Source organism: Corythoichthys intestinalis, chromosome 14, assembly GCF_030265065.1.
Source record: "Corythoichthys intestinalis isolate RoL2023-P3 chromosome 14, ASM3026506v1, whole genome shotgun sequence".
Taxonomy (NCBI): Eukaryota; Metazoa; Chordata; class Actinopteri; order Syngnathiformes; family Syngnathidae; genus Corythoichthys; species Corythoichthys intestinalis.
Window position 1 is genome coordinate 39,055,103 of NC_080408.1, and position 22,693 is coordinate 39,077,795.

General features: G+C 38.5%; 1 protein-coding gene across 1 annotated transcript; it reads right to left on the reverse strand.

Annotated features, from left to right (window-relative positions):
- Positions 1–218: 218 nt before the first annotated feature.
- Positions 219–19,746, reverse strand: ube2v2 (ubiquitin-conjugating enzyme E2 variant 2). The gene is made up of 4 exons (XM_057858055.1): positions 19,585–19,746; positions 1,346–1,494; positions 1,076–1,201; positions 219–998 (listed from the first exon to the last, which is right to left on the reverse strand). The coding sequence occupies exons 1-4, from the start codon at positions 19,598–19,600 to the stop codon at positions 855–857; spliced, it is 435 nt and encodes a 144-aa protein (XP_057714038.1). The 5' UTR covers positions 19,601–19,746; the 3' UTR covers positions 219–854.
- Between the last annotated feature and the right edge of the window lie 2,947 nt (positions 19,747–22,693).

Below are 22,693 nucleotides of genomic sequence, written 5' to 3' on the forward strand. Positions count from 1 at the left end.
TCACACCTACAGATAATATGGATTTAGAGACATGCATGTTTTGGGAGTGTGTGAGCCAAAAAAATCAAAGCACAGTTAGAACACGAAAACTCATAGGAAGGCCGGAGCTGATATTCCAGTCCGGAACCTCACAATGTGAGGTAGACATCCCTACCATTATCACCCAACTGTTCATCAAAAAACGAAACCAAATGAGTTAAAAAGCATTTGGGACGGTGTTAGGTTTTCGCAGTGATTTTTAATTGGAGTAAAATCACAACTTTATACACCTGCCATTTTCACTAGAAGTTAAATGCACGTTTGTTTATTTCTGGAACAGAACGGGCTTCAACATCTGTTACATGTCTGAGAGAAAGAAAGAGCCCGAGAACAGAAACATTGGTATTGTGTCAAATACATAATATATATTTATATATTCATTAAAGAAAAAAAATGTTTTTCGCCTCGTGACACTACTTGGAGACTACAGTCACAGTTGTTTGGAGCCATCGGCATGTTGAATGTGAAAAACGGGAGGGGAGGAAGTGTCTTCGTCAGGCTCCGGTGTACATACAATACCATCAGTTTTCTGTCATTGAGAACAAAGTAAGCAGCACTCTTGCTGGTACAGCTTTAACATAATAGTCACTTCATTAACTGCTCTTCTTAGCATCTTTTCTGCTCAAGTGTAGGGAGATTTTTTTGTTGTTTGTTTTGAAAGAGCCTAGCCTTTATAAGAGTGTCCAATCCTGCTCTTGCATGGACGATACGGTTGATGCGCAATATTTCTTTCTTTTGTTTTCTTGTTTCTTTTTGTTGGCATGATATTTCTACATAGGCTTTTTAAGACAGAGAGTCAAAACAATCCATGGTGATTAGCTGTAGGTTTGTCCTTCTGGTGGCTGCGGAAGCTTCATATTTTCTTTGGACATCATTAGACGCCTTAACTCTTGAAGGACAATTTTAATGCTATAAGAATTCTGCCATTTTGCTAATATTGGTATGCTCCGTGAGTCCACCTGCACGACAAACACAAAAAGTTAACAGCTAATGTCGGCGAGGAAAGTCAACCTAGGAAACAGAGGAGCATGCTTACCGTTCCATTGGAATTATTTATCCCATTCATGGTGATTTTTGTTACAAATTTAACAGTCGGGGCTGTTTCTGGGTACCTGGGTCCACATTCCACTTTCAGGCTGTATATTCTGTTCTCGTAATTGGTCTAAAAAGACAGGAGAATACAAATGTTTTTAAAAATGTACCTCATTTTATCACGGGGTATCCATTCAAGAATTCAATCTGAACATCTGTGATAAAGAGCGTATAATAACTTTCCTCATCTCGTAATCGAAAAGTTACTTCTTACTCTGGCTGGCCCGATGATCATGCCGGTCCACTGTGTGAGAGTCATGTCCTCGTCATCCTCCAAGCCCCAGCTCACCGTGCCATCGCCCTCGCCTTTCTGCCCCTCTTCCAGCTCCTCCAACAAGCGGAAATTGCGAGGGACCTTAACTCCTGCAACAACAACACAGATGAAAAATTTAAGTGTCAATTAAAAACACTTGTCAATTGGAGACGTAAATGATGTTCTTCCCCTAACAATTTTATTTTAAGCAGATGACGAAAGTAGCCTTCATCCCAGCCAAAAGAAGCCTTCTTGTTTCACCATAATTTCAATTGTTCACTACATATATTATTTATACATATCTGTGTGCATGTGCGCAAGCGTCTGTGTTGAATTTAACAGTAAAGTTTAACTATAGTGCCAATGAATAGTCCAATTAAAACAAATCGAAATCTTTTAGATCTGCTTACTATCAAACTGTACACAGCAACACGGGTCCTCATTCTGTTGCACTGTTCAGGGTGCTTTCATAATGTTGGAATTTGCATACACACCTTTCCAATTATTCGCTCAGCCCTGATTTAAATTGCAGACTAAAAGACCAAAAATGCATCAAACAGGCCATTCATCCATCTGCCATCCCACTCATTCTCATTAGAGTCGTGACTGAGCTGGAGCCAATCCCAGACAACTTCTGGTGACAGCAGCTAACTTCATGAACTGATTGTTGGCCAATTTCAAACATATTAAAAGCATGGTTCAATCCAGTAGAGTGTATGGAAGATGGCAAAACCCAAGTCTGTCTGTTCATCAACATTCTTCAAATGTGACAAAATGAAGTACAGTGGGGCAAGTAAGTATTTAGTCAACCACCAATTGTGCAAGTTCTCCTACTTGAAAAGATTAGAGAGGCCTGTAATTGTCAACATGGGCAAACCTCAACCATGAGAGACAGAATGTGGAAAAAAAAAAAAAAAAACTGAAAATCACAGTTTGATTTTTAAAGAATTTATTTCCAAATTAGAGTGGAAAATAAGTATTTGCTCACCTACAAACAAGCAAGATTGTTGGCTGTCAAAGAGCTCTAACTTCTAACGAGGTCTAACAAGGTCTAACGAGGCTTCACTCGTTACATGTATTAATGGCACCTGTTTTAACCCATTATCGGTATAAAAGACACCTGTCCACAATGTCAGTCAGTCACTCTCCAAACTTCACTATGGCCAAGATCAAAGAGCTGTCGAAGGACACCGGAGACAAAATTGTAGACCTGCACCAGGCTAGGAAGACTGAATCTGCAATAGGTAAAACGCTTGGTGTAAAGACTGTGGGAGCAATTATTCGAAAATCGAAGTCATACAAGACCACTGATAATCTCCCTCGATCTTTTTTGTCTCTCATGGTTGAGGTTTACCCATGTTGGCAATTACAGGCCTCTCTAATATTTTCAAGTGGGAGAACTTGCACAATTAGTGGTTGACTAAATACATATTTGCCCCACTGTTCATACTGATACTTATTGGATGCAGAAAGTGTAAACTTTGAAAGTACTTGGTCTAGCGACTCAAAATGTTATTTTTTAAATCACAAATCACTCCATGATAACATCAAGTGTTGACAGACACCTTAAATGAGGACCTTTACCTCCTTTCACAAGCCCTTCAACAGCAACAATTATGCAGAAAACTAGTTGGGCCGGAATGACTATAATTAGGCCTCAAAGTTCAGTTGTTACAAGGTGAAAGTCAAATTGGTGGAAATGTTTTGATTAAAGATGCTGCTGGTAACTTATATATCGTATTTCCCCCAAAAATATCAATCAGTAAATTTCTGACTTCCGGTTTAGGGCGAAACCTATTTGTGATTTTGGTCAATGAAGCAGCAAAAGATGAAAAACATCAAATTGAGGGTTAGTATTTGACAAATAAGTTTAAGAACTTTGTGCCGCAATGGAAGAACTTGTTTGTTGGACGTACAACAAGGCACAGTAATTTACCATCGTACGTCCCGTTTTTCATTTCAGTGTTTTTATGCGAAGATAACTGTAGCATTAGTGTTGTTGAATGATGGGCAATATATGTTTTGAGTTGCGTGCAAATTTGGGTCACCATCAAAGCAATAGAACCCAATAGTAAAACCAGAGACCATACAGGATTGATCCAAGGCATATAAAGTACGAGTGTGACAATATCTCAATATGATGATATATCTTGACATTTTGTAACCTGATAGATTATTGATATTCTCCCAGCAAGTATTGATAGTTTTATCTGACGTATGGTGGCCATACTATGGATGATGTAAACTGCTCATTCAAGTTTGTTTGTTTTTCGAGCAATTCCTAGGTGCTCCGCTTTGGGCGTTCAGCATGGCACACCAGAAGGCAAGGTGTGCCTAAGCCGGGGCGACATGACAAAAATTGTCATCCCAATAAAAAAAAGTTTGTCAGTCGATATCGGTAATTATCACAATAATTTTTTCGTTGAAACTAATTTCAACGAAAAAAATCAGTAAAGTCTGATTTTTGCCACTGAGTGTAAGTAGACAAAACAAGATGTGTCTTTAACCAATGTCAGAACAAAGATGCATGCATGGTGGCAAACTATTACACAGCATTTCACAAATATGAGGAACATTGCACAAAATTAAAAGTTAAAAAAAAATGGAGAACATTGCACGAGGTGAACAAAATGCACAATATTGCACAAGCTCTGAGGTAAACTTGCAACCCCCAAAATTTAATAACCACAAATAGACAAATTATTTTTAATTTACACTTAGCAACATGTTAAAGCCTTTTGTGCATGAAGTCAAGATGTCTGACAATGTCAACAGAGTAATTAGACAGACAAATAAACAAGGCAGGCATTGCTTTCAAGGTTATGGGTCGGAAAAATAAGTCAGTCCACAGTATCAGTCTTTAATTCTCCTCGTTGACAGGTCACTTCTACTCCTTTACTGCCTCTCAGAGGTAGCATTCACGTCGCACTCTCTCCCTTCTCTGGTGTTTGGGTGGTGTAGTTACAGTTAAATTCTACCGACTTTTATCGAAAGTTTTTATTATTTCTGTTGACAAAAATTATATGACGACAACTTGTCATCGTTTTATCACCCAGGGTTAAGTGTGTCGTCAGAAATTATTTGCTTGGGAGTCGTACTTTGTAACATTCTGAGAAAAAGTCGTGATAGTACGAAATTAAAGTTATAATATTTCGAGAATTAAGTCATGCATTGTTACGGTTCAGAGGATGAATGAATGAAAGTCATACATTGCAATATTACAATATTAGAAGAGATTAAAGTAATTTTGTTGCAAATTTTAAGGTTACGTGAACAGAAAGCTGCTTGGTTTCATGGGCTTCAACTTTAGGCGACGTAAAGTCTGTGTGAACACAAAACTACTTTTGAGCTTGTGGTGTGCCTTGAGATTTTTTCAATGCAAAACCTGTGTCTCATCTTTGAAAGAGAGAAGACAAGAAGATACACAATTGGGGATAAAATGCAACAGGTGAGAGAATGGCAGAGGAAAAAAGATGCAATGACAATCCACAAATCACACGTGTGGATACACTTTGGATTTTAAACCAATAAGGGAGGCACTAAACTGGACTGGTAAAAGACTTTGCTTTATGCAAGAACTGTCTAACAAAAATAAGGTACACTGGAAACAACAAATATGCACAGCCAATTGTATCGGCATCACCCTGAGTTAGCCAGCCAAAACCGGAAGCTATTTTTCATATTGAACTTATTTTTTGTGCTCAATATTACATAAATGTTTAGGCTCTACAATCCGCTTAATGTTTATAGATGCACTTTTTTAATTTAATAATTTCTGAAGATATTTATTCATATCACTGGACTTAAACTTATTTCTTATTTTGTTTTTTGGTTTGTTCCCCCTGTATGTGCAGGTAAATGTTGTGCAGTAGATTTATATTTTACAGTAACGTTGCACAGAAAAGGTGCACCAGGCCTGCATGATACATCGTTTGAACATCCCCATTGTGATGTGTGCATGCGCCATAGTCGCATTGCAAGATGGGTGATTGTTTTTTTTTTTTTTAACACACATCTGTGCGATTAAGGTAAAACTGTCAAAGTGTGTACTGTGTGTGCTGTGTGGAGCACCTACTCTTATTATTTTGTTTAAAATATGTTTAATATTTTTTCTGCTGTTGAAGTGTGAACTACATTGTTAAATAAATCCCCTATTTTGTGCTGAGACATGGCCTCCTGGATCCCTAATATCTACAGCATCATTCTCAGATGAACCCCCCAGGCCTGGATTAAACTGTATTGCAGCGGTACCTCGACATAAGATCACATCGACATACTATCCTTTCGACATCAGACCTAAAATTTGACTCATTATTTGTCTCGGCATGCTCGAAATATGAAGTTTTATGACGGCCTAACGGTGAATTTTCTTGTGAGGGAAATCAACATGGGTCCCAAGAAGGTTAATGCAGGTAGTGAAAAAAGGTGACGCTTACCAGTGAAATAATAATAATAATATTAATAAACCAGTGAATAAATAATAATAATAATGATAGAAAAATATAAGCAGGGTGTGTGTTCAGTGTACTGGCTAAACAATGCGGCCGGAATATTGGAACCCGATTCGTTATTCCAATTTGTATTTATAATTTCGTTGTTTTGCTATGTGTAATTGTGCCTGCAGGATTTATAAAGGATTCACCATAGGTTTTTGGTGCTGTGGAACAAATTGATCAAACTATAATGTATTCTTATAGGAAAATCCCGCTCAACATACGACCATTTCGACTTACAAACCAGGTCCGGGAATGAATTAAATTCCTAAGCAGAGGTACCACTGTATATGAATACAATGTGTTCCTGGTGAGTCAACAAAGGTCTTCCCAAACAGAGCTATTCAATTAAACCGGTTGAAAACTTCTAGTTTTAATATTGTAAACCCACAAAAAGTCTTCATGTCTATTTTTTTCCTACAGTGCCTTGCAAAAGTATTCGGCCCCCTTGAACCTTGCAACCTTTCGCCACATTTCAGGCTTCAAACATAAAGATATAAAATTTTAATTTTTTGTCAAGAATCAACAACAAGTGGGGCACAATCATGAAGTGGAACAAAATTTATTGGATAATTTAAACTTTTTTAACAAATAAAAAACTGAAAAGTGGGGCGTGCAATATTATTCGGGCCCCTTGCGTTAATACTTTGTAGCGCCACCTTTTGCTCCAATTACAGCTGCAAGTCGCTTGGGGTATGTTTCTATCAGTTTTGCACATCGAGAGACTGACATTCTTGCCCATTCTTCCTTGCAAAACAGCTCGAGCTCAGTGAGGTTGGATGGAGAGTGTTTGTGAACAGCAGTCTTCAGCTCTTTCCACAGATTCTCGATTGGATTCAGGTCTGGACTTTGACTTGGCCATTCTAACACCTGGATACGTTTATTTTTTAACCATTCCATTGTAGATTTGGCTTTATGTTTTGGATCATTGTCCTGTTGGAAGATAAATCTCCGTCCCAGTCTCAGGTCTTGTGCAGATACAAACAGGTTTTCTTCCAGAATGTTCCTGTATTTGGCTGCATCCATCTTCCCGTCAATTTTAACCATCTTCCCTGTCCCTGCTGAAGAAAAGCAGGCCCAAACCATGATGCTGCCACCACCATGTTTGACAGTGGGGATGGTGTGTGTTCAGGGTGATGAGCTGTGTTGCTTTTACGCCAAACATATCGTTTTGCATTGTGGCCAAAAAGTTCAATTTTGGTTTCATCTGACCAGAGCACCTTCTTCCACATGTTTGGTGTGTCTCCCAGGTGGCTTGTGGCAAACTTTAAACGAGACCTTTTATGGATATCTTTGAGAAATGGCTTTCTTCTTGCCACTCTTCCATAAAGGCCAGATTTGTGCAGTGTACGACTGATTGTTGTCCTATGGACAGACTCTCCCACCTCAGCTGTAGATCTCTGCAGTTCATCCAGAGTGATCATGGGCCTCTTGGCTGCATCTCTGATCAGTTTTCTCCTTGTTTGAGAAGAAAGTTTGGAAGGACGGCCGGGTCTTGGTAGATTTGCAGTGATCTGATGCTCCATCCATTTCAATATGATGGCTTGCACAGTGCTCCTTGAGATGTTTAAAGCTTGGGAAATCTTTTTGTATCCAAATCCGGCTTTAAACTTCTCCACAACAGTATCTCGGACCTGCCTGGTGTGTTGCTTGGTTTTCATAATGCTCTCTGCACTTTAAACAGAACCCTGAGACTATCACAGAGCAGGTGCATTTATACGGAGACTTGATTACACACAGGTGGATTCTGTTTATCATCATCGATCATTTAGGACAACATTGGATCATTCAGAGATCCTCACTGAACTTCTGGAGTGAGTTTGCCGCACTGAAAGTAAAGGGGCCGAATAATATTGCACGCCCCACTTTTCAGTTTTTTATTTGTTAAAAAAGTTTAAATTATCCAATAAATGTTGTTCCACTTCACGATTGTGTCCCACTTGTTGATTCTTGACAAAAAAATTACAAGGTTGCAAGATTCAAGGGGGCCGAATACTTTTGCAAGGCACTGTATATTGTTCAGCACTAAGGTGCGCTGTTTAATTATGGACCCAATAAACAGTTTTTTTTTCTATTATAATTTTTTTTCGTTTTAATAGCTGTATTGTAGTTTGATTTTCCGACCAGTGTATTGATAATCATATCGCGGTATCGTGTGATAATCGTAATCATGAGCCTTGGATTGTGCATCGTCACACGAGGTACCCTGAGGATCCCATGCATTTTATAAATGTGTTGTCAGGGTAGATGTCCCTCATGTTTGAGACTATTTTGCCTTAACTACTCCATGCCAAAATTAATTGATCATCAACTCCTCAAAATCGATGGATTAGTTTGGAGATCTGTAGTTTTGGTGTAAACACTCAGAGCATCTTGATTCATATTGATAAAAATGCTTTACAATGGACATGATTGTGAATCAGCCATCTGCTGAGAATTACTACATGACTGCTGATTTTCTTTTACTAATGATTGAAAGTAATGGCCGCTCTTTTTTTGGTTGACGTGGTAATAGCAGCCCAGTTAATGACAGTGCTGCACAGCAGTGAATCAAAATGTCACAGGAAGGAGTGTTCAATGCATGGAAAATTTGTTCTTTGAGAAACTTTGGCACTAAACACAGCAGTGTGACATTCACTCAACGTGCTGTAAATGATGTAGATGTGGAAAGTGGCCAACACTTAAAGACAAAAGACAAACTTTCATAATAGCCATCTCTCTTCACTACTACTTTACAGCAGAGGAGAATAAAAAAAAAATTTTTTTTAGCTACCTTCCATTTCCTTGAACTGTATATTTTTTTAAACTACCGTATAAAGTAAATGGAAGTAAATGGTGTTATAGTTATATAGCGCTTTTCCACCTTTCAAGGCGCTCAAAGCGCTTTACACTATCTCGCCATCCACCTACTGGTGACGCAGCACCAGGAGCAACGTGGGGTTCAGTATCTTGCTCAAGGACTTAGACGAGTTCATCAGGGCACAGAATCAAACCCACAACCTCTGGGTTGGGGAACAACTACTCTACCACTGAGCCACACCACCCCAAGTCACCCAAAAATAACAAAAGTGACCTGAAAGGAATAGGAAGTAACCCAGTAATTCCAAAAAATCAACAGGAAATGATTCAAAATTTTAGGCAGTGACCCCTGAATGCTCCAAAATGAACAGGAAGTGACCCGCAGGGAACATGAAGTTACAAGGAAGTGACCCAAAATCAACACTTTGGCTTCCATTGAAAACGATAGAAGTCCAATTTAATTAAACTAGAGAGATCTGCTACGGATGAACTTAAGGAAAAAATGGAACACAGTAAGTTCCTGTTGCTACTGGTGATCCGCAATCAGCCAAGATGTGAATTTTCCAGTGTTCCACCACTAAATGACAATTGTATGCTCACTATATCACCAATTTAAATATTTTCATTAATAACCCTACTTTAACAAAAAAAAAAAAGAAATACAAATGATTAGAAACGAATCAAATACCTGGGTGTTTAACACTGACAGCCCTGCTACCATTGTGGTTACCTGGGTTCCATTCCCACTTGTGGGTTGTGTCAGCAAGGTAGCCTTGTGTGCGATATCTACCATGCATCCAGTTCACTTTAATGACTCCTGAGGGGAAGTACCAAAAGAGATCCCTCTTTTCCTCAAATTAATTGAATGAAATACAACGTCAATTCACGACTCAAATAATTAATATATAGAGTCTCACCAGATTTTGATTCTCTTGGACACTGACTGGATGCTTATAAATGAAGCTTTTCTTTTTAAACTTTATGATATCCTCCTAAAGTAGGTCTGACACAATAGTTAATGACTATAATATTGACTCATCCAATACTTGTAATCAGAGGTGGGTAGAGTAGCCAAAAAATTTTACTCAAGAGTAGCGTGACCTCAACAATAATTCAAAAAGTAATTCAAGAAGTATTCAACTGCAAGTAAAAAAATATATATAGTGAAAAGAAAACAAGTAATGAGTAACATTGTGAGTAACGCCTAACAATGCTTTCCCAGGACAACATCGTCTATATGAGCTGTTACTATTATACTGCACTTTTACTTTTACATGACCATATTAGACAAAAAAAAAAAAAAAAAAAACACAAAAATCCAATTCAGGATAGAAATAGAAATTGACTCACATGTCATGTCCAAAGAGCATTAGTGCTCTCTAGTGGATTAAAAAAAAGATTTCCTACTATGAAATAAAAACAATCATATCTCTGTTTTTGTGGGAGATTTTGAAATCAGTGCTTTCGAGTAATGTTGATGGCAGCACTATGTCAAATAGTATTATTTTTACGGTTACGGTATAGTTACGTATGATTGGTAAAATAGAGTCATACGATTATTGTTGCAACGTCTGACATGGTAAAACTACTCTTGAAGTATATATTTCTCAAAACATTACTGAAGTAAATGTGACGCGTTACTAATACCCAACTCTGCTTGTAATGCCTTGGTAATTAATATTTATCAATCAGACCATCATTATTTGACAGCAAACAAACTGTTAAAAGTGGCGTTTAGTTTAAGCTGTTTTCCAGTGGTTGTATGTTGGGAAAGTAGGGTGGAAAATGGAACATTTTTAAATACCAAAGGGGCACAGCAGTGATATGAGAGTATTTTGGATTTAAGACAGATCAGTGCAGAAAAATCACAAACACCGACGTGACGGTATGTATAATTTGCTTCAAGAAAGTTGTAACCAAAGCTGGTAACATGAGCAACCTTAAATGGTAAATGGTGTTACACTTGTATTAGTTAATTTAAAACACAACCATGCCATCCACGTCCACAAACTGGGAACAAAAAGCACAACTGGAGCAACAGGACATGGAGTGTCGTCCCTTTACGGGCAGCATACAATTAAGTATGCCTTTGCAAAAGTAATGTAAATACATGTTGTCACAAACATGACAGCGCAAAGTGGCACACGGTCACTGACGCTGTTACTCGCTTTAAAGCACAGCAGGCCTAATTGTTACCCTCGAGAGATGCTGCTGCAAGCCTAATATGACAAACATGTTAGTGTTCCTTGCTCAGAACTGTGAAAATACAGGTTTGCATATGGACTTTTACAGTGTCAATATTTGTTCGTATGGGCACATGTATAGTTTTTGTCGTTGATTCACATTTGATTCACAATGCCATGACTGTGTCATCGTATTTAGTTTTTGGAAGTTTTCAGTGATATGCAAAGTAGAGGCGTGCGAAATTTCCGATTCTTAGATTATTCACGATTCGGCCGTGGAAGATTCGACAACGATTCACAAACTTTCAAATTCCGATTATTGAATTATACCAGGTAAAGCAGAAGTAAAAGACAGTCAGCGCGGTATTTGGGATGCAATGAGGAACGGACCGAGAGTAAATATCATGTTCAACTCGCTAGATTAAAAAAAAAAAGTATACCTGACTGCGGCCGACAGCCGCTACAAACAACGCCCGGTTGCCAGTGGCTACAAATAAACGGCTACAGTAGATATCATATATGTGTAGAACTAGATGCAAAATGACAGACAACGGCGGTGTTAGAACATGTATTATTGAACAGAGATGCGAAATGACGGACTTGCCGGCGTTAGTAAACAGCCGCCATCTTAAAGCAGTAGACTTCTCTAGAAGGCTCTGTTGTAGCGAATCTAATTAACTTTTTATCTAAAATACTCCTAAATCGGCAAAATCTTGTCTTGAATCTATCTTTAAATGATGAAACAGTTTTAAAACTTTGACATGTCAAAAGAAATCGTTAGGTGCCCAAAGATTCCCAGCTCTAATGCAACGGTACAGTAAAGGGAGGCATTCTTTAATCATAGCTTGTTTAGTGCCACTTTTGTTTTTCCCACGTTTCAATTTAATTTCTATTTGTGTCAAGCTATTTTTAAGATTTAAGTTAGTTTAAACCAGACATGTCCAAAGTCCGGCCCGGGGGCCCGATGCGGCCCGTGGTCAAATTTCATCCGGCCCCCAGCCTCTGTCATAAAATCAACAATGTCTGGCCTGCACACAGACTCAATAAATTGGTCAGCAGTGCTGCTACCAGCATATGAAGTAGCTTACACACTAAATGCTGCTCCTCATTTACCCACTAAAAAGCAGCAGCACTCTAAGCAGCCTTACCCCATGTGACCCTTTACTCCCAATTTTCTAAAATGGCGACAATCAACAAAACAAAAGTTGACTGCGACGGCCGACGCTTCAAGGATAGGTGGAAATTGGACTATTTCTTCACTAGAATACACGGCAACTGTGTCTGCCTCATTTGCAAAGATACAGATGCTGTTTTTAAAGAGTTCAATGTGCGGTGATACTACCAAACAAGACACACTGACATGTACGACAAGATTACAGGGAAGATACGTAGCGAGAAATTGAAGCAACCTGAAGCTAGTTTAATTTCACAGCAGCAGTATTTTGCAAGAGCCCAAGAGTCGAAGGAGAACGCCACAAAGGCTAGTTGCGAGAATGTTGAAATTATTATAAATAATAATAAAGCAAATGTGACACACAGAATGGCTTGCTAAAATTTGCTTAAACATATCGTTCTACGTAAAGGGCGTCAGCCAAGGTCGGCCCCCAAAATTTTTACCACACCAAATCTGGCCCCCTTTGCAAAAAGTTTGGACACCCCTGGTCTAAACTGTAAGTACTGGTAGGATTTTGAGTTTTTGCAGTGTTCAAAATAAATGTGTGATACCTGCTGTATTGGAGCACATTTATTCAGTAATGACTACTGAGCTAAAACTGACAGTTAGCTTTATTATGTTTTAATTTTACACCCTCATCACTCTACAGCGCTGTGTTTTTACAGATTAAATAAAGCCTGTATGTAAGCCACGTTAGCCACCCATCGACAGTGGTCATAATCAATAGAAACCTAGCCCTCCGAAGGGCTAAAGTTACGTGAGAATGTGACAGTAACGTTATATTTATTAGCGATGAGAAGTCTACTGCTTAAAGATGGTGGCTGTTTACTAACGCTGCCCAGATGTGGCCGAGTCTGTCATTTCGCATCTAGTCTTAAATGCATGCGATATCTATGAGACGCATCGGACACAACCTGCTACCAAACTAGCATCATGCGGGCGTAGTTTTTAGCAACGTCGGCGTAGTTTGTAGCGGCTGTCAGCTGCGGTAATTTTTTTTATTTATTTTTTATTGGTTCTTCCTCTACGCACGTGACGTCAGCGCGTTGTCCCGCATTAAAAGTAGTCCGGGCAAAAAGTGATGCTTAGAGCTGGCAAAATTAAACGATTCCTCGAGGTGAATAAAATTACTCGGATCAGTTTTCAAACTCGAGTTGCTCGAGTATTCGTTTCAGCTCTAGGTATGATTTTGTTGGATATTGGATATTGTTCTTTATAAGCCCGGCGGGCCACCATCGCAAATATTGAAAATCTCAGACTAAATTATGCCTGTCCCCCTCACTCCAAAATGATTTGGATGTACTTATAAATGCCAAAAGAAGGCTTAAAACTAATTAAAATTCCTCAATTCACACTAAATATCGTAATTAGCCCCAAAACATCACCAGAAGTTGCCAAAATATTTTTGTTAATCAGCAGAGCTAAAGGACACTCCCCCCAAAATTCATAAAAAGGCAAATTTGAGATTGACAAACCCCAATTATGTAGCTTTACTCTCTGTACTCGTATGGCGTATTGTACACAAAATGCAAATCGCCTCATCTCACAATGCCAACAATCAATCACAGTTGTATCTGTCTGCAGCTTGAAAAGTTCGTGTTTTTGTTCTTTGTCTTGCGCTTAAAAATCATTGGTCCACTAGCTAGCTTCTGCCAGATGCTTGGTTGACGGGGGCGTGGTCCAAAATATACGGTGGCCGAGAGGTGTCAGGCAAAACGCAAAGTCCAAACACTTTGCAAATAGAAAAAAGCCCGAACCCCGATTGCAAATGCTTTGCAAAAGAAAAAAAAGTACAAATGCAAACTGGGACAACATGAATACCAGTTCCGAAAGCACAATTGCAAATTGCCATGGCAAAAGCACAAACCCCAATTGCCACAACACGACTGCAAATGGCTCGCAAGAGAAATGCAAAAAGCAACAGCATGACTGCAAGAGGACGACCCGGAAGTAAAAAAAAAATAATAAAAAAATGTTTTAAAAAAGGGACGACACTTTGTATATTACTATATGTGCATTGTGACCATGTCTACGGACCTCCGCGAAGTTGCCCCTCCCATCGAACGCAAATTTATATAAAAATGATGTCAATCATTTGTGAAAATTGTCGTTTATGCTGCCATTGTTTTATACATATTGAGATATTAGTTTGTGAGGATGTCATAACTCCCATGGCTGACGGCGCGTATTAACTCTCTCAATAACGGGGGTGTCAACAACTAGCACAAACGAATTCAGGTCTATTTAATTTCAAGGTATGTCGTCACTCTCTGCCCCTCATTTACTGCAAAATGTACCCGACTTGGTGCCATTCGTTCCTGATACGTTCGTGCTAGTTGCTTGGACACCCCTCTGTTATTGAGAGAGTTACTACATTCCGCCACCCAAGGGAGTTATGACGTCCTCAATCAAAATTAGAGCTGAATCGAAATTAGAGCTGAAACGGATACTTGAGTAACTCGAGTTTAAAAACTGATCAGAGTAATATTGTTCACCTCGAGGAATCGTTTAATTTTGCCAGCTCTAAGCATCACTACTTTTAATGCGGGACAACGCGCTGACGTCACGTGCGTAGACGAAGAAGCAATTAAAAAAAAAAAAAAAAAAAAAAAAACCTTACGGCAGCCGACAGCCGCTACAAACTACGCCGACGTTGCTAAAACCTACGCCCGCATGATGCTAGTGTGGTAGCACGTAGTGTCCGATGCGTCTCATAGATATCGCATGCATTTAGAACTAGATGCGAAATGACATACTCGGCCGCATCTGGGCAGCGTTGGTAAACAGCCGCCATCTTTAAGCAGTAGACTTTTCAGCGCTAATAAATATAATATTACTGTCACCCACTCACGTAACGTTAGCCCTTTGGAGGGCTAGGTTTCTATTGATTATGACCACTGTCGATGCGTGGCTAACGTGTCTTACATACAGGCTTTATTTAATCTGTAAAAACACAGCTCTGTAGAGTGATGAGGATGTAAAATTAAAACATAATAAATGTAACTGTCAGTTTTAGCTCAGTAGTCATTGCTGAATAAAACACAAAGTAGCACTGGTCCCTAATGTGCTCCAATACAGCAGGTAACATACATTTATTTTGAACACTGCAAAAACTCAAAATCCTATCAGTACTTACAGTTTAGACTCACTTAAAACTTAACTAGAACTTAAGTATAGCTTGACACAAATGGAAGTTCAATTGAAACACGTGGGAAAAACACGTAGCTTTCAAGTGATGTGTGTTATCAAGCGTAATTACATTTTTAGGTAAGAAATGTTTTTTTAAAATTTTTTTTTAAGATCTAGAAGTTTGAGTGAAAGCAGTGATTTTTTTTTTCTAGTCACATCTGAGATGCAATTGTTGGCCGTTTTCAACAATGTACATCGAAAATAAAGACATTGATTGACTGAAAATGGACTGAAAATGGTTCAATATTGGATTAAATGTCTTTTTTTCTAAGGTATATTTCTAATTGCTCTTTACCTAAAAAAAAGTTTTATCCGATTACTCGATTACTTGATAGAATTTTCAGTCGATTACTTGATTACTAAAATATTCGATAGCTGCAGCCCTAATCGAAATTAATATCTATAAAACGACAATTTTTACAGCACAAACTATTGAAACAATTTTTTATCAAAATGGAATGGCTGATTGACCTCAGATTATCAATGTGACTATCGATGTGTTATATCTCAAACGATAGTAACATAAACGACTTGTTTACACCACAAACGATTGACATAATTTCTATATAAATTTGCCTCTGATGGGGGGGCAACTTCTTGGAGGTCTGTAGAGATGGTCACAAAGCATATATATATATATATATATATATATATATATGTGTGTGTGTGTGTGTGTACATATATATATATGTGCGTGTGTGTATATACACAGGTATAAATGTTGTTGTTTTTTTTTACTTCCGGGTCATTCTTGCAGTCGTGCTGTGACTACTTGCCGTAGTGCTGTGCCTTTCTGCATTCATCTTGCGAGCCATTTGCAGTCGTGTTGCGAGACATTTGCAGGCATGAAAATGGGTCAGGGTTAAAAAAGTGAGAAGGGTGTGGAGGAAATATTTTCTGGTACACTAGGGCTGTCCCAAAGAGTTTTCCCCGGATTAGTCAGCAGACTATTTTTATGATTAGTCAACTAATCTAATATATGTTTTTTTTTTTTTTTACTAATTTAGCAATGAATTTTTTGTTGACGCTTATTAATTCACAAAGCATTTTGAAAAACTTTCTTTATTAAAGTACAAATAAACATGTAAATAACTAATTAATCACACATAAACAATGACGTCAAATGCTGATAGCATTTACTAGTGCAAAATTTGTGAATTTTCCAAATTTGCAAATTATAGAATACTACTATACAGTATATAATAGTATCATAATCAGGGGTGCACATAAGTAGTCCGCATGCGCGCATACGTACTAGACGTAGACAAACGCGCTGGCCCTCAATGGCTTCCATACGCTTTTGCGTACCGATGGCTGACCACTGTACTTGCGGCGGACACGAGAAAATCACTTCTCAAAATGTCAAAGAGGCACGCCCCACTGAGTAATTATTTCCGTGTTCCCCCACCCCCGTCAAAAGACAGACAGAAGACAGAGACGTCACCGGAGCTACCGAAAAAAAGGGACTTTTGCTGAAAAGTGGCTGCAGGAGGTACCATGGCTAGAAGCAAATGATGCACGCACGGAAATGTGGTACAAAATGTGCCGTGAGAATCCCAATGTCACTGATAAGAGCAGCGCATTTTATGTAGGGTCAAAGAATTTCAGCCATCCAAACTTTGAAAAGCACGAAAAAAACAGAGCATGTGGCAATTAAGCAAACTATCGATGTCAGACAGGACCCCACTCGCCCTATCGACAAGTGGCGGAATAAAGTTGATGAAGAACAGCGCGATGCACTGACAAACGTGTTTTTGCTTGCATTTCACAAAGCTAAACATGCACGTTCAATGAGCTCTTATGAGGAGGACATCCCACTTTTACAAAGGCTTGGAGTTAATGTGGGAGCCGCATAATGCCCTTTATTTTGAATTAGTGCTTTTATGTTTATTTCTTTACATTTCACTTCAAAGTAATGGCAATTTTGTTGTGCCAGTTGATAAACAAGCATTAATTGTTAATATAATTAATTAAAGGTAATTGGCTCTAAGTAAAGCTTGTCATAATTTTATCGCATCAGGCTGGTCGGCTCTCAAGCTCAATGAGGACCAAGTCACATCTCCAGGTCCTCCTTTGAGAACCTGGGCAAAAAAAATATGTGCACCCCTGATTATAATAATTATTCAGTGCCAATCATATTTTTCATAGAGGGAGTGATTTTAAAGCTATTTTTAGTGTAGAATCTGAATTCTGTAGTATTATAGTATTTACATATTATAATATTAATTCTGAAGTATGTGGGATTAACTCCAGAAATCGTTATTTCTATATGACGAACATGACGTGCTTTTATTTTGAAATGTTCACCGGGAGTACGTTCGCTAAACCACCAACCGTCAACTTTATACTCCGCAAAAAAGCACTTTTCATCATTGCTTGTGGTGTCACTAACAGATTTTTTTTCTTTCCATTTTTTCGTTTGCAAATGGTGTTAACCAGCGATTTTTCATATTTGAAGTGCCACCTTTTAACCTCAAGTTTGCGTTTTGGAGAAGACTGCCAGTGTTTTATAGCAGGCCAAAGTAGGTTGTCTTTTTTCCCCATTGTGGCTATTGGGGTTTGAGCTGTTGCCTATTTGCAATCGCGCTTTAGGAATCGGGGATCGTGTTGTGGCAGTTTGCATTCGTGCTTTTTCTCTTTTGCAAAGCTTTTGCAATTGGGGTTCGTGCTTTTTTCTATTTGCAAACTGTTTGGACTTTGCATTTAGCCTGACACCTCAAGGCCACTGTACGAATACTGTAGGTTAGCTATAGGCCGCATGCCAGGGACGTTATTAAATTTGGGGCTACGGGTATTGTCAGCTATAGAAAATGTCCCAGTGACGCATTACCAGTAATGTCCCAGTGACGCATTACCAGTAATGCCCTCGTCTTGCAAGCCACAGACAGACCCTTTCTCGACAAATTTCTTCGCGTTGGAAGCTTTGCATGCAAAACATTGATTGGTCACTAACCCCACCTGGTGTTTTAGAGGTTAATACTCTCAACACACCATTTCTTTTTTTTTTTTTTTTTTAGTAGGAGACGTCAGTGAAGAGATCAATGCATTAATCACAAGAATTACAATATAATACATCTGATTTGCAATCTATTGAAAATTAGGAAATATAATGCGTGTGTCAAAAAAATGTAATTATTGTAGGGATTATCAAAATGTGCAGCTCATAGATGCTATAATTTAGAAATGAAAGCATGGTGCCATTTTGAACTTCTACATATTTTAACAATCTAGGAGAGATGTCAGGTCCGTGGTGTCCGCCCCCCAACATTTTCTCTTTGATATAACACAAAAAAGAATTCAAAATTAACAATGAAATGTAGACGTAACGCACACGGTTTAATATTCGTGCCAAATAATTGTGTGACATCCAAATATTTCCGGTAATTCCTTGACTTCATGGTTAGGATGGTTCAGTGATAGACTACGACACCTTCCGAGCTGTTATATTTTGGGCGTACCCCGTAGCTATTTTCAACCTATGTTCTTGAACGCACGGGAAATACAACACCTGGCTCAGCTAAATATGAAGCTGTGTCACGAATACTATTTAAATATGTTTGGTTTTCACATGAATGAAATAATAATAATAATTATTATTTTTAAGGCGTTAATCTTTCAGGAATAGCAACTCGGACAGACGCACTTCCTCGCAGGACGAACTACAAATTTACGACTATTCGCTAAAACACAGCATGGCAACACAATGACAATGTATATTTTAATATAAATTTAAACCAACGAACACAAAGGCGAATATCTAATTGAGACAACGATTTTTTTTAATGGAAAGAAAATGTTGCCACCAAAATGGTAAGGCGAGTTTCTGTGTTCGCGGCACCTGACAAATGTTGAAATCTACGGAACATGACATGATGAGCTAACAGGCTAACCACAAGACACGAATCCGGTGAACATAATCTGCACATTGTTCCACATAATGAAAAACCACGCTCGCATTATTATTGCGGCCAGGCTAACCCGAGTTAGCAGTAAATGGAGTGGTAACCACTCGGCCAGAATACTACCATCACCCAATTAAATTTGGCAATCATTCGCTACACTTATGTAGTTTATTTTTCCAAATAAATTGTGACTTTACCACAAGTCACAGCCAATCTAGTTCTTAGTGAGTTGCATTCATGAGGTTTTCCGTCTTGCCCCAACGCCTCAGCTACTGTTAGCATCACACTAGCCGCACGCATTATATGGCGCTTCTCACAACTACGGGTTTTTAATTTGTTTTTCTTTTGAAACAATTCGCTCGTGAGTACCGGGATTAACAAAACGAGGGGTTAAGGATGATTTGTTCGTGCTATATATCTTTGTAAGACCGCTAAATGCTAGTTTGTTTGGCACACAGACCTGAGGAGGCCGCCATCTTCTTCAGCAGAGTCCAGAAGCGCAGAGAAGTGTGACGTCACGTCGCGGAGCGGCGGGGAAGCGAGCGACACTCCCTCGTCTCGTCTTCCTCTACTGCCTTCCTTGCTGGACAGGTTTATTCTGCTCCAGACGACGTGGCAGCAACTGCTGATTTTTATCATAACCATATAGCAGGTATGTACAAACTAAGCCACCCACCCCTAGCAAATTATGAAACGATCATTGAAAATGCACAAGATGCTTGAGTTCAGCCTGCAATGTTGCATTTTCAGTTTTAACACTAGATGGCGCTAGTCACTTAAACCGTGCATTAAAAAAAATAAACGCAGGGTTCAAACCTAACATGTTGAAACTAGGGCTGTGAAATGATTAAAAATTTTAATTTTTAATGTGCCATATTTTCTGTAAATTATTGTTGCAATGGAAAGATAAGACACAAGACGGACATAAACATTCAACATTCAACATACTGTACATAAGTACTGTATTTGTTTATTATAACAATAAATCCACAAGATGAAATGGACATTATTAACATTCTTTCTGTTAAATTCTTATATTAATTAGAGATCTAGCCAAGGCAAAGTCTGAGTAAGTTTTATGTGTATTTTGCATAGTTATTTTGATTGGGAATGCCAGTTCTGTTTTTCTTTGTTTTTCTCTTTCTGAACATTATTTTTTTGAGCAATAGGAATATTATTTTTGTTGTGCTTTCACTACATGATAATGTAGCGACTTAACTGTCCCGCCCAAATGCATGATGGGAAGTTGGGCAACCATGACTATCATTGGTGGCTGCAAATGGTATACAGTATGTTCTGCGGTGTGTTGAATTAGGCGTGTTAAGAAAAAGAATGTCTCCTGCTCTGCCCAAATGCATGATGGGAAGTTGGGCAACTATGACTGTCAGTGGTGGCTGCAAATGGTATACAGTATGTTCTGCGTTGTGTGCAATTAAGCGTGTTAATGAAAAGATCATCTCTTGCTCCGCCCAAATGCATGATGGGAATATGGGCCACCATGACTGTTAGTAGTGCCAGCCAAAGGTTAAGCCAATAAACGGTGCGATCCGCCTGTGTCCTCTTGCATTTCTCTGCCTTTTCGCTCTCAATGTGCTAAAACGGCGTTGTTGTAAACTATTTGAGGCAAAGCATGAACGGGTCATTCTGTGCATGCGTTAATTGTGTCAAATATTTTAATGTGATTAGTTGAAAAAATTACTTATCGCCGTTAACGCGATATATTTGACAGACCTAGTTGAAACCAATAAACTTCTCTATTGTTTTTACATAATAAATTTAGAGAAAAAATAATCCAGTGTGGGAAATTGAGCCAGCTTGTTTGCGATTTTGAATTTTTGGTTGGACTTTTTTTGTTCCTCAAAGTTTCATTAGTGTTAACATAAAACATACATTACTGGCCAAAAGTATCTGCACTCGTGCAATTCTGTCAGATAATGCTCAATTTCTCCCAGAAAATGATTGCAATTACAAATGCTTTGGTAGTAATATCTTCATTTATTTTGCTTGCAATGGAAATACAAAAGAGGGGGAAAAATCGTTATCATTTTACATAAAAATCAAAAAATGGGCCATACAAAAAGTATTAGCACCCTCAGCCTAATACTTGGTAGTACAACCTTTAGACAAAATAACTGTGAATAACCGCCTCCGGTATCCATCATTGAGTTTCTTACAATGGTCTGCTGGAATTTTAGACCATTCTTCTTCGGCCAACTGCTCCAGGTCTCTGAGATTTAATGGGTGTCTTCTCCAAACTGCCATTTTCAAATCTCTCCACTGGTGTTCTATGGGATTCCGGACCGGTACTCATTGCTGTGCACCTTAGAAGTCTCCAGTGCTTTTTTCCAAACCATTTTCTAGTGCTTTTTCAAGTGTGTTTTGGGTTATTGTCCTGCTAAAAGACCCATGACCTTGGAGGGAGACCCAGCTTTCTCTCACTGGGGCCTACATTATGCTGCAAAATTTGTTAGTAGTCTTCAGCCATGCACACGGTCAGTCTAGAACCAGAGGTAGCAAAGAAACCCCAAAACATCAGGCAACCTCAGTTATGTTTGACCATGTTCTTTTCTTTGAAGGCCTGTTTTTTCCCCCCGGTAAACTCTATGTTGATGCCTTTTCCCAAAAAGCTCTACATTTGTCTCATCTGACCAGAGAAAATTATTTCAAAACATTTTTGGCTTTTTCAGGTAAGTTTTGGCAAACTCCAGCCTGGCTTTTTTTATGTCTCTGGGTCATAAAGTGGGGTCTTCCTGTGTATCCTACCATAGAGTATCTTTTCATTCAGACGGCGACGGATAGTACGGTTGACACTGTTGTACCCTTGGACTGCCCCAAAACTTCTGTCCGGAGCCCATTTTTGGAGTTTTGTGTAAAATGATTTTTTTCCCCATTCTTTTTTTTTTTTTTCATTGCAAGCAAAATAAATGAAGATATTACTACCAAAGCATTTGTAATTGCAAACATTTTATGCGGGAAATTGAGCATTATCTGACAGAATTGCAGGGGTGCCAATACTTTTGGCCAACACTGTAAGTAATATAAAACAAACTATATTTTACATCGACTTGAACAAATGAAAATGTTTACTTTCAAACTTTCAAGTTGGTTCTTGCGTCCGATTTTTCTGTGAGTGGCCCTCGGAGAGAAAAAAAAAAAAAAAGTATGGATACCCCTGCCAGTTTTCAAATGCTTTAAATTTTAGCTCATTAAACTAGGATTAAACAACCTTATAAATAAGATATCATGCTAACAAACGCATATTTTGTTGAAGTCTAAATTAAATTCATGTTATGTGTAATGCATTTAAAACTGTATGGATACCCCTGCCAGTTTTCAAATGCTTTAAATTTTAGCTCATTAAACTAGGATTAAACAACCTTATAAATAAGATATCACGCTAACAAACCCATATTTGTTGAAGTCTAAATTAAATTCATGTTATGTGTAATTCATTTAAAACTATCACTCTTTTTAAAATACAATTCTATTTGCTAAAATAGCAACAAGATAGCACTCAAAAGCAGGATTTTTACGTTCGATATAAAACCATTTGAAAAGGAAGACCACGG

Excerpts from the sequence above, each read along its gene's own strand:
- ube2v2 (XM_057858055.1), bottom strand. Across the intron at positions 1,202-1,345 it reads TGATCATCGGGCCAGCCAGA|ACCAATTACGAGAACAGAAT; the intron begins GTAAGAAGTAAC and ends CTGTCTTTTTAG. Across the intron at positions 999-1,075 it reads TAAATAATTCCAATGGAACG|GTGGACTCACGGAGCATACC; the intron begins GTAAGCATGCTC and ends TTTGTCGTGCAG.